The sequence below is a fragment of the Oncorhynchus masou genome, chromosome 1 (assembly GCF_036934945.1).
Source record: "Oncorhynchus masou masou isolate Uvic2021 chromosome 1, UVic_Omas_1.1, whole genome shotgun sequence".
Classification (NCBI taxonomy): Eukaryota; Metazoa; Chordata; class Actinopteri; order Salmoniformes; family Salmonidae; genus Oncorhynchus; species Oncorhynchus masou.
The window spans coordinates 72,598,481-72,612,141 of NC_088212.1; the positions used below are offsets into that span (position 1 = coordinate 72,598,481).

At 40.6% G+C, this 13,661-nt stretch overlaps 1 protein-coding gene across 1 annotated transcript; it reads left to right on the forward strand.

The window, feature by feature from the left end:
• The first annotated feature begins 2,279 nt into the window (after window positions 1-2,279).
• LOC135550137 (toll-interacting protein-like) lies at window positions 2,280-12,880 on the forward strand. Its single transcript, XM_064980657.1, has 6 exons — window positions 2,280-2,452; window positions 8,896-9,045; window positions 9,171-9,353; window positions 9,537-9,689; window positions 9,814-9,901; window positions 10,776-12,880. The coding sequence occupies exons 1-6, from the start codon at window positions 2,420-2,422 to the stop codon at window positions 10,994-10,996; spliced, it is 828 nt and encodes a 275-aa protein (XP_064836729.1). The 5' UTR covers window positions 2,280-2,419; the 3' UTR covers window positions 10,997-12,880.
• Window positions 12,881-13,661: the final 781 nt, after the last annotated feature.

Genomic DNA, 13,661 nt, shown 5'->3' on the forward strand with positions numbered 1-13,661 from the left:
GTTCCTCTACACTATACCAACCTACTTACCCTTACAAAAATGGTCATTCTGTACTAAATTATATCTCTATTCTATGTTAAACTTGCACGTTCTGGTGGATTGACTCAATTCGTCTCTTGACTGGTTTAACCACCCTCCCCGCCCTTGTGCGACCTGTCACTGGGCTAGGGGCCATGGTGACTAACAGTGGCTCTGGCCTTAGATCATTGATCAGAGGAGGGTTTGAAGGAATCAGCTCCAGGATCTCAGAGGTACTTCCCAGGTCATTTTCCTCAAGCAAGCAAGGTTCTTCTGGTTCTGACATTCCAACCGATGTCCAGAACTCGGAGTAATCGATTGAATCCTCCGCCAGCCAGGATGCACTTTCCTCCCCAGAGTCCTCCATGTCTTCCCTGTCCAGTCCATCACCGGAGTCGGTGACCTCTCCTGCATCTACATTGATTGAAGGTCCTGCAGCATCACTGTCATTGAAGTGCACTGAATCATCAATTTCAAATGGCAGGAAATTCACCTGCAGCAGTAGATTCCTGTGAATCCCTTTCTCTCTGCCGTAACGGTCTTGCATTATGTACGTGGGAGTTTGTGGATTGACTGAAGTCACTGTGAAAATCTCGGGGTTCCACTTGTCAGCCAACTTGCGGCGGACCCTTTCACCCCTGTTGGCGATGAGGACATGTTCCTCCATGGACAAACTGATGCCTTTAACCCGCTTGTCATACTCACGACCTTGTCGTCTCTGTTGCTTGTCAGTGTGCCTTTGGGCAACACTCATAGCTTCCTTCAGCCCAGTGATCAGAGTCTCGACATACTTGTTGCAATCCACAACACTGGAGTCGGGACCCTACCAAACATGAGAAAGAATGGAGCATAGCCCGTAGTCTCGTGAACAGTGGCATTGTAGGCAAATGTCAATGACTGGATTTGTTCAGGCCAGAGTGAGGTGTACTCTCATTTGTGTCTGGAAGTAGCTAGCAAGTTAGCCAACATTAGCCAGTTCGCTTGGGTGCTTGATTGCTGTTTTGAGGTCAGAAAGGTCAGATCAACCCAGGAAACACTCTGAATTTACAGTGCACTCTAGCACTACAGATTGAATTTACAAACACACCCATTGCATCTTATTAATGTTTCGGCCATAGGCCTATATACCACAGTGGCAAGGCATATGAACTAACATGTTATAGAGCAAACAACACAGTTATCACAACACATGTAATATAGCTTTTTTGGGGGGCTTGGCTTCCCCAGTGAATTTACCGATGCACCGCTACTGAGTCTGAACAGCCGAAAAGCACATTAATCAGATATATCTTGATGTGGTGTGAAGTCAGATACAAATCTGATTCCTGGCCATGTACCTTGTGTCTGAAATCTTATTTATTTTCCCTTAATTGTTTTTTAGACTGTTATTTGGCATATCTTGTTGCTTGCTAGCTGCTTTGTTGACAGTTTGCTAAGAGCATGTGGTAGCTAACTAGCTTGTTAATTGTTTACAAACAAATTAGTGAATGAAAGCTAAACGGCTAGCTAGCTAGTTGACTACTGTGAAAAAAATGGCTTGTTATGAAAGTTGGATCATCTTATCCTTTGAGGCTTTAGAAGTGTTCTTACACTATGATTTTGACCATTCAAAGCAACGTACATGACAGGCATTGTTGTCATCTTAGCTTGCTACATAACTTCTGATTGATAGGAAGAAGTAAGAGCACCACCACCAATCAGCCTACACCACTGCCAGTGCGCACACCAATCGTTACTATGACAACAAGCTTGGCCATGTCAACTAATAACTGCTGTCTGAAATCCAATTTGGTCACTTGTAACTTGCTGTTTGGACAGCCCGTATTCCAAAATGGATTTGAAAACGAAACTGACTTGAGCATTAAGGCCTGCAGTGTGAACAAGATTTGATACTCACAACTCACTTCAATCTAATAGGAGGAAAATCCTGGATTATAATAATAATATAATGTAACGACCCTGGGTCTCGGGTCGTTACAATAATAATAATAATGGAGTGAATAGCCTATGCATTCCTGTCCTCATCTGCTTTTCCTCTATGCACATGTTGGGAAAGAAATAAAACAGATTAAAGCAAATTCTGGCTGTCCTGTTTTTTGTGAAAATTAAGGAGAAAAGCTATTGGCTATTATGGATAATTGAGTTGCACTATATTTTTCTCTCGCCCAAATCAGACTGAATTTGCGACTGCACCCTTACTGATGTCCTGAAACGCACCAATCAGAAGCTGAACGAAGTCCAGTCAGGTGATTAGTCAGGATTCTTGGCGTGACACGATTGGATAGCTGGCGAGCTTGAGTTGTTTACTTTTTTTGCTAGTCATATTTCCTCTCTTCTTTCTAACTGTACACTGTCACAGTAGGCTTTCGTTATTTGTGAAACTGACACACTTCAAAACGGAATGAGTACTACCATTAGCACCCAACGAGGACAGGTAAATATAACAACTAACGTCAGATAACAAGCAATAGTAGCTAGCTAGCGTTAAATTAGCTAACGAACACCATTTTGGCTATCGTTAGCTTCAATAATCACTATATGTAGCTAGCTGCAACGTTTTAATGCAAACAACACCGTAGCGTTAGTTAATTTAACAAAGTTAGCTAGTTACAGGAGCTTATTCACTTCCAGGTAGATACATTAGCTTCAACAAGCTAGCTTGCTGGGTGGGTCGTTTTTACGTCAGCCAGCTAAGTTAATTTAGAAGACTAAAGTTTGGCAAGTCTCTGGATATAGCCATATAGCTAGCTTTCGGTCCTTAGCTCGACCTTGCCAGGGGCAATAACCACAATTGCGTGGTTAACACTATACTAACGAGCTACGAAAATTACTAAGCTACTGGTTAAATCTAAAGTCAACTAGCCAGTTATCTAGCTACCTAACGTTACTTATTCTTCGATAGGGTTTAACGGCGGTTGGTATCCAATGGCAATGGTGCATTACCGCCACCAGCTGGCTGGGGTATTGAATAAGCACTAAAAATAAAATATTCCGGGAAAAGGGAAAAGACATACAAAATAAAACACTTCAACTAAAAAAATACATAAATCATCATTTAACAGTCCACATAAAATACATCCCTACACACAGGCTCAGGGGCCTGTGATGGGGCTACATTCACCGACAGGATTTCTTGCACTGCCTCGGCTGTGAAATCACGAAGACGCAAAACACGTTCAGCGGCATTCACAATGATTCCAATTTTCTTAGACTTCTTCTCCGCTTGTGCTGTGCAGTTTATGACCATTGCAATAAATAATACAAAATCCACCTTTTTAACATGTAGCATTTCACTATCACTCAGTTGATGAGAAAACTTCACTGGTTTTGGTGGCTCTACCATTGCTTCTTCCCTGCCATTTGTTCCTTCCAATTTTCTCACCGCCTCCAGATAGGAGACAGCTGAACACTCTTTACCCATTCCACCTCTTTCTCCTTCACAGGGCACTCCCAAGAATTCAGGGGCATGTTCACCTCCGCGGGTGCATAATTTCCCTCCATCGGACATATGATATTCTTCCCTTCTGCACACACTTGACACATGATGAAATATTTTACATTCATGACACTGAAGGGGCTTGCACACAAAATCTCCTACAGGCTATCTAGGGAGAAACTCTTCATCAAAGAACAGTAGGGAACTTATTTTCTCCGTATACCATACAGGTCAATCGACGTGCACCAACCACTCCATCGATGTCTTCAGTTATATCCTCAGCCTTTATTTCTTGCGCCACACCATAAATAACCCCCTTGATAGGCATTTTGCTATGATATCTTTTTGAGTCTTAACACGCGCCTCTTCTGCTCCGCAGACATACAAAAAATCGAAATAAGACCACTTCTTGTGACTCACTGACCCCACACTTTTTTCCAACACATTCCAGATTTTCATGGAGACGTGAAATGGATTTCCCAAGTAGTATTGATCCCAAAACTGATCCAAAACCCTGACTCAGACCAAAAGCGATTCGAGTGGTTTCCTATTTTCCAACATAGCTTTTCTTCTCTTGTTTTGCTTTTTCTTCGCCGCTGTCACCCACTCATTCTCACTTTCTGTACTATTAGCTTCACTCAACTCACTAACAGTTTCAAACCAAACCTCAGTTTCCGCCATCTTCCGTCTAGCTAACTAGTGTATTCACAGGAGCCTTACATGCTGACCAGAATGCACGCATGTTGATTTTGTCCCCACTCCCCAGACGTGATCAAGACACGCAGATTGAAATATCAAAACAAACTCTGAACCAACTATATTAATTTGGGGACAGGTCAAAAAGCATTAAATATTTATGGCAATCTAGCTAGCTTGCTGTTGCTAGCCAATTTGTCCTGGGATATAAACATTGGGTTGTTATTTTAGCTGAAATTCACAAGGTCCTCTAATCCACAGATAAAAGGGTAAAAGTTTGTTTTCTAGTAGTCTCTCCTCCAGGCTGCTTCTTCTTCTGACCTTATTTGGTGGTTGGCAACCAACTTTAAGGTGTATTGCCACTACTGACTGGAGTGTGGACCTCAGTTAATCTTTCAATCACCCATGTGGGTATATGCTCCTAAAACCCAATTAAGAGAGAGCATGTGGTATATGCTTCTAAAAACCAATGAGGAGATGGGAGAGGCAGGACTTGCAGCGCGTTAAGCTTCACAAATAGAACCAAGTTCTATTTTAGCGCCTGGCTATGCAGGCGCTCGCGGGCAGTGTGTGTGCAATGGTTGAATAACATGTGTAGTTGAAGTCGGAAGTTTACATACACCTTAGCCAAATAGATTTAAACTCTGTTTTTCACAATTCCTGACATTTAATACAATTACAAATTCCCTGTTTTAGGCCAGTTAGGATCACCACTTTATTTTAAGAATGTGAAATGTCAAAATAATAGTAGAGAGAAGGATTTATTTCAGCTTTTATTTCTTTCATCACGTCAGACGTTTATATACACTCAAACTGTATTTGGTAGCATTGCCTTTAAATTGTTTGACTTGGGTCAAACGTTTTAGGTAGCCTTCCACAAGCTTCCCACAATAAGTTGGGCGAATTTTGGCCCATCCCTCCATTTTGCCACAACTTTGGAAGTATACCTAGGGTCATTGTCCATTTGGAAGACCCATTTGCCATCTATTTTGTGAAGTGCACCAGTCCCTCCTGCAGCAAAGCACCCCCACAACTTGATGCTGCCACCCCTGTGCTTTATGTTGGGATGTTGTTCTTCAGCTTGCAAGCCTCACTCTTTTTCCTCAAAACATAACAATGGTCATTATGGCCAAACAGTTTTATTATTGTTTCATCAGACCAGAGGACATTTCTCCAAAAAGTCCGATCTTTGTCCTCATGTGCAGTTGTAAACCGTAGTATGTCTTTTTTATGGCGTTTTGGAGCAGTGGCTTCTTCCTTGCTGAGCAGCCTTTCAGATGATGTCGATATAGGACTCGTTTTACTGTGGATATTGATACTTTTGTACCTGTTTCCTCCAGTATCTTCACAATGTCCTTTGCTGTTGTTCTGGGATTGATTTGCACTTTTTGCACCAAAGAACGTTCATCTCTAGGAGACAGAACGCGTCTCCTTACTGAGCGGTTTGACGGCTGCGTGTTTCCATGGTGTTTATACTTGCGTACTATTGTTTGTACAGATGAGCGTAGTACATTCAGGCATTTGGAAATTGCCCCCAAGGATGAACCAGACTTGTGGAGGTTTACAATTTTTTTTCTGAGGTCTTGGCTGATTTCTTTTGATTTTTCCCATGATGTCAAGCAAAGAGGCACTGAGTTTGAAGGCAGTGCACCTCCAATTGACTCAAATGATGTAATTTCGCCTATCAGAAGCTTCTGAGGCCATGACATCTTTTTCTGGAATTTTCCAAGCTGTTTAAAGGCACATTAATTTGACTGTATGTAAACTTCTGACCCACTGGAATTGTGATACAGTGAATTGTAAGTGAAAAATCTGTCTGTAAACAATTGTTTGTCATGCACAAAGTAGATGTTCTAACCGACTTGCCAAAACTATAGTTTGTTAACAAGACATTTGTGGAGTGGTTGAAAAACAACTTTTAATGACTCCAACCTAGGTGTATGTAAACTTCCGACTTCAACTGTATGTGTACATTTATTTTGCAACGCACGTGATGTGAGCGGTGTGGTCAGCATGTGAGGCAAATGGCTGTAGCTCGTGCCCATATGGCCAGCTTAGCTAATGTTACTTGCCCAGATTTTAAACTTGCTTGAGTTTATTAGGACACAGCTAAACCATTGTCGTCTGTTAGCCAATTTGAGCTGAAGTCTAGGCAAGAGGGCAACATTTTACTGAACCACCTCTATAGGGCAGTGATGGAGAGGCATGGCCAAGCTAGATCTGATGATGTTGGACCGGTTTCCCAGACTGATTGGACCCTGGACTGAAAAGCCTTCTCAATATAAGGGACCAAGTCACCTGACACCTTTTGTCCAATAACTAAAGATAGGGTGGTCATATTGTTATGCCATTTTCAGGGTTTATCTACAACACAGAGATGATTCAAATAAAATTACATGTATGAAATTAAAATTACATATTATGAAAATTAGGCACTTAATATGCAAATAAGTCAGTATGCAAAACACAATTACAATAATTAAAGCCCAATCATTAAAAGTAGGGATGGTCATATAATTCACAAATCTGAATGTTTTATGCAAAACTGAGAGTTTGTAACAATTTTAAACAATTTATCAAATTAGAATCATTTTTTGTACAATTTATAAAAATGTGATACTTTACTATGCTAATTGATCTATATGGAATAAACACAAACTACAGGAAGTTAAGACCATTGATTTAAACTAAGGTGGTCATTGTTAACATATATTGATGTTTTATGCAGAACTGGTAGTTTACACTGAGGAGTAATGTGGAGCCCATGCCCGTGTACACACACACACCAGGGGTGTTAAGAGTACATATAATTGGCATTAATTACATAATTATGAACAAAAAGCAGACTTAGTATTTAGTATTTTCCAATTAGCAACTGTTAGGCAGTATATATCACAGTTATGTTGTTGTTGTTAGTTGTCCAACTGAATAGGCCCAGAGTTCCCAATAATAGGCCCAACCCTGTGCCACCTGCATACACACTCTGCATATCCCACACACACACAGTATCCCCACACACTCAAACAGCACCCCCACCAACACACACACAGTGCCTAACACAGACACACATTTCTCTGAATCCTCACACAGCACCCACCAACAAACACACACACACCACATCACACATAGCCTAACACAGACACACTTCTCACTAAGTCTGACCTGTTACACAGACATCTACTAGTCTAATAACATAGCTTACTTCTAAGGTAGGCCTACGCCTGAGTTGGATTACATTGTAATGTTATTTTTTGGTGTTGATGAATTTCTCTCGTAAAGGGAGTATAAACTGCACCATTCCCAGCAAATAATTAGCCTAGGCTCAGAAAAGACAGTGAGCTGCCTGCTAGCCGGCTGCACAGAAAGATAGCTGGGACACATTTTCAATTCACTTAGCTATGTTGTTATCGATTGTAAGCCTGTTGCCACTGAATTCTTGTAGTTTTTACTTGAAAGAATAAAACCATTAATCACAAAAAGTGGCATAATACTGCCAATGCTGCACAGCGCTGCCTCTCGCCCCAGTTACCTCATGGAACAGTGACAAGCACTCCCACACAGCTAGCAAGATAGCACTCATCATGGAAATGTGAGTGGGGGAACAGGAATTTGGAGCAACCCCTACATCAAATTGTAGCTACGATGCAATGTTGCCAATTTAGCGACTTTGTCGCTCTATTTAGTAAGTTTTCAGATCCCTCCAGTGCCTTTTTTATTGGTCAAATATTCTAATGACAAATTCAGCTACTTTTCAGGCTTCCTTTTGGGGAGTTTTGACACAGTGGGTTTCTACATTTTTGATAGCCTTTAGCGACTTTTCCCAATCAATACTGCAGAAAACAAAATTGGGAGAAGAAAATGCTTAATCGGCGAACGCAGCTGTGCCGCAAGGCAAAACCATCATCTTGCGACAAATCAAGGAGCCAATAGTTGGTCTCACTGAAAAATAGTTGGCAACACTGGCTACGAAGCTCTACTTTGTAACCTGCTATGTTTTGTTTGTGTCTCTGAAGACAAAATGTAATGATAGAGCCAAAAGAATATAGTTTTACCTTATATTTCAGTCCAAGGATGTCCAATACCCATGAAACGGGTTGGCAGGGTAGCCTAGTGGTTAGAGCGTTGGACTAGAACAACAAATCTGTCGTTCTGCCCCTGAACAGGCAGTTAACCCACAGTTCCTAGGCCGTCATTGAAAATAAGAATTTGTTCTTAACTGACTTGCCTAGTTAAATAAATGCAAAATAAAAAAATAAACAAAAATAAAAAAACACCCTCAGGACTTTCCAATACTTCTTAGCAATACAATGTCACACAGATCTTACTCTGATAGGTTGAGGAATAGCTTACGCCTAAAGCAAATATGAACACACTGATTTCGTGGGTTTCACAAAAAGGGCTGTCCCACAGAATTTTTAGCACTGCACTTGCTTTAGATTTTGGCTCATATCGCATAAATATCATAATATTACAGTATTGGGATTTTTAGACATGGGTAACAACTGCCACAATGTTTTCAAATGATTCATGTATTTTGACGACCATATTGTTAACATTTAGTTAAAATAGATTTGTTTACTCCTGTTCTTTGTAGAATTCTCACATGGCGTCCATTGTTTGTCGCGTCACCTAACATGCTGCCAACGGTGTGTCCGAGAAATCGCTGCATATTGTGACCCTTTTCTTCCTCTAGTGTGGTTTACCTGTCCTCACTCACAATTCCTCCGTTCCTTTTGTCTTTTTAGGTATACATTGGGGAGTTGCCCCAAGACTTCCTGCGTATTACTCCCACCCAGCAGCAGCAACAAGTTCAGTTGGATGCCCAAGCAGCGCAGCAGTTGCAGTATGGGGGATCCCTGGGCACTGTAGGACGGCTTAGCATCACTGTAGTGCAGGTAGGTTTTTTTAACGGCATCTGCTTGGTCTTTCCCTAGAATCAAGACTTATTGTGGAACACAAGGTTATTAATGCAGTGGGAATGTTTTCCTGTGAATCACTGTTATGTCCCTCTCTTCTCCAGGCCAAGCTAGCTAAAAACTATGGTATGACACGCATGGACCCTTACTGCAGGGTCCGACTAGGGTATGCTGTTTATGAAACACCCACAGCCCATAATGGTGCCAAGAATCCACGATGGAACAAAGTTATCCAGTGCACTGTCCCACCTGGAGTAGACTCCTTCTACCTGGAGATCTTTGATGAGGTAAGAAAGCAAGAATTAGGGGGCGGTGGGTGAAGAGAAGATCATAACTTGTTATTGGCTCGACAACTAGGCCTGTCTAGAGTTATTGATAGCAATATACTTTGAGTATTTCTTCTTGATGATCATCCTTGATTTTAGGGACAAGTTACTGATTTGAGGTGTTTGTGCTGGTCACTTTTCCAGAGGGCATTCTCCATGGATGACAGAATTGCATGGACACACGTCACCATCCCGGAAGGCCTGAGAGAGGGCAGTGTGGTTGATGAGTGGTACAGCCTCAGTGGCAGACAAGGCGATGACAAGGAGGGCATGATCAACCTGGTCATGTCTTATGCTGTGAGTTCATAAAACACACATGCTCAAATTGTACATTGTCACGGTAGTACAGTTTGAAAGTGATTGATTGATGTTATCTAACAACTTTCCCCTTATCTCTTCCTTTTGGCTCTCATGCTTTCAGAACATGACAGCAGGTATGCATATGTCTCCACCCGTTGTCCTCATGCCCACAGTCTATCAGCAGGGGGTAGGATACATACCCATTGCAGGTGAGTAGAACCATACTCTCCACTGTGATGTAGTGTTAGGTTTAATTTTTGATACAATAACCCAAACGGACTCCAAGAAAACTCAAGCTAGAATAATTCACCACACTAGGTGTTGCAGCTGCAAAAGCACACTTACCGACTACAGGCTACTAACACGACTACATGCTACTGCAATCCACTAGATAATTACACTCCTCATACACAAAGAGCCTAAATCTAACACTACTTTTGATCTCTAAGAATATATAAAAACTGTATATTCATATTCAGAGTATATAAAACAGTAAAGATACAAGACAGTGTTATAGAACAGTAATTATGATCTATCAGCTCAAACTCCATCAGCTCTATTCCACCCTTATGGAATAATTTTTGCCCTCAGAGACAGGCCCCCTTTCCCTCTTCCCAAATACAATGCACATAGATCTTTCCATCTAACCAATAACATAATAATTACTACTGCTAGGCTAATTATACAATTATAAACAGATTAAAACGGGCTCAAGTCAGTCTTCAACTGTAGGCAATCTTGGACAGAGACACTGCAGCCATCTAAGGCCCAGTTCTATTTTGATTGCTAGTCTACTTGCCAAATGGAAGTGGTCATAGCTTGCCTTATGTAAGTGAAACTAAAGGACGAAACAGACCACGCCTCTGACTGACCACAGAATATTGTCATTTTCTGTTCATTTTCCTGACTATTCTACATGTTGAATTGCCACTGCTCATCGGCACCCAGCAGTTGATCTACTTAATGTGCAAGGCTGATGTTTATTAGAGTGTGTGTTTCCCTTAAGAACTGTTGACCTGTTTAAATTCTACATGTAATAGGAGATTGTTGCTTACCCATTTCTCTCTGGTTTGCTCTTCTCAGGAGTGCCCACTGTATACAACCAGGGAATGGTGCCCCTGGGTATGAATGCAGCACCCACAGTCGCCCCACAAGAAGCTCCCTGTAGTGAGGAGGATCTTAAGGCACTGCAGGACATGTTCCCCAATCTGGACAGGGAAGTGATCCGCACTGTAATTGAGGCCCAGCAAGGTAACAAGGATGCCGCCATCAACTCTCTGCTGCAGATGACAGAAGAGCTGTAACAGTGGAGCCACAAATAGAGCCACTGTGGCGGCCAGAACATTGCCCATTCACAGCAACAGCACCCTGCACAGTTTGTAAATATGCACTCAGGCCTGCGAGCTCTCAACTGTCACTCACACTAAATAAAATCCAGCAGTTTTCAACCATAAGCAGATGTCCATATCTGAGGTGTCACACATTTATACATCTGTATACTTTACCATCTGTATTATGAATCGATGTATAGCTTTGTTCCCAGTCCACATCTGGGATTGGGACGAATTGGTTTGCCTACTGATAAGTGCTGTGATGGCTGGTTGGCTTCTCAATTTTACATTCCACTTTACTCAGAATTATGTACAACTAATGTTGATGCAGTACGATGTAGGGGTAATGAAAGGAATTGATCCTCCAGAAGCTTTAGATCTTTGAGATAGCAGTTGTTGTGAGACATTGTTGAGAGCTCACTAGCCAGTCTTCTCTGTATATGTGTATTGACCAGTACTGTCTTGAGCCTATCTGTGTTTGATTATTTATATATATATATATATATAAATAATCTCAATCTGTATAAATATAGTTATATATATTCAAAAGATGATCAATTATGAAGACAAGAGATTTAGGTATGCAGCAGTTCAGAGCAGAAAGAGGACTTATCACAATATAACAAACCGTGATGACTTAGAAGATGTGCAAATCCTCGCATAGCCACACAGCCAATGCCTATCAATGTCTCAAATGTTAAGGTTAATTTGCCACCATTCCACTATACTCTGGATAATGCCATATGATTTTGTACTTCTCCAACCAAAAATGCCTCTGAATGTTTCTATATCACTGGTCAGTGGTTGTTAACTATGATGGAAGAATATATCATGGTAATCCAATATCAAATAATGACATGGTAATATAAAATTATTGAAATCAGTGAAGAAATAAACATATTGCTGATATCATCCTTTCCCTTCATCCTATGTGAATTCACCGGCTTTATTGCAAATTGTTAGAGGCTGTGAAAATCCCTGCTGGATTAATAACTAAAATGGTGTGCACAACCAAATGACATGATATTCAGAAAATTGGTATACGTTGGTATGATTATCATACAGATAAAATGTCATGTCCTACCACCACTACCTTATATAGGCCCACACATAAAGAGGAGACTTGTAAAGATCCATTGACATGAAGTATTGGATGTTGCCCCCAAAGGTCTGATTTTAACATGGGGTTTTCATTGTCTATTTGTATTCGCTTAATCTTCAAAGATGTGCATATATTTTTCCAAGGAAAGATCCTCTGTTTTGGTGTGATTCATTAAAGGAAATATATAGTTAAATTATTTTATGCTTAGGCCATACTCCATGGGTGTCATACAGTATGTAAACATTCTTCTTGTTTAAATTTAAAAGACTTAATTGATTTTCAGTGATCCCAATTCTGGGCACTTATGTTTGATTGATTGCTCTATCCCCTCTTGATTTAACAAGTTCCTGTTTACCTTCCACTTTCATGAAAACACAGCAAATACTTTCATTTTAAATGTTAGGTTTTCTTCTATGTTTTCCCCTGTACTTGTCCCATTCCCATAGACATATTTTGAACATTATTGTGTCATGTTTAGCCAGGTGTCTATATAACTCCTAACACTTCCAACATTTAGCCATGCTACTTATTAGATCAATGTGCACAAGGATGTTCGAAGGCACTCTTGCTGATGTTGGGAAGGTTGTTCTGATTCTGTTGCAATAGAATGGCAAGGCTACGTGCTACAGCAGTTTAATGGGTTTTCTGGTTTGAATGTACAAAACTTTTTTGGCATCAAATTAGGTTTGCAATTTGACATTTGCTCTTGTTTCTTTTACTCATGACACATTATGGAAATAAATGTTTTATCTGCATTTGTTTGGTCTTGTAGTGTAGATCTCAACCTGGTTTGTTTGCCATGCCATTTTTGGACTTGATTGAAATATACCCATTGGCATTTGAAGAATATAACTTAAAAATGACTCATGAGCTTAGTTTGACTGTTGTAACCCATCATAACCCAAAATATAAACTTGTTTTACTTCTTTGTAAACAATGTAATTGTAAACAAATACATGATTAAGGCCAACATTCAATTCGGACTGTGGAAGATCTGTGTTACAGCGCAATTGACATATGAATGTAATTTCCGATTGAGCCGACGTGCTGCGTTTACCGTTAATGTGGTCTCTGCTATCACTGGAACATTGCCTTTAAAATGTGCATATTGTGGACAAAATGCGATTGGATTGAATCTGGCCCTTAAACTATCATTTTGATCTCATGGATGGTCGGTCCTTGCATCAATAGAGATAGAGACTGGGTGACACTGTCTGATCGGCAGATTACCCCATTAAACCCCACCATGTTGTCAATTACACAAGAACGTCACTACCCTATTCTAGCTACATATTTTATTATACCTTTACTAACTTGTGATTGCTTGGCAAGTTTTGTTGCGTCACTATATTTTCAAAAGCCACTAGTAGCTAGCTACAGGTAAATCTTGAGTAATTGAGGATTCTGATGTCTCTGTTATGGTGTGTGGTGCATTTTTTTTGCCATGGTTAATGACCACTCAACCCATAGAGCAGTGGTATTCAAACATTTTCAGCTGGGACCACCAATATTTAAAGCCAGATTTTTACATCAGCA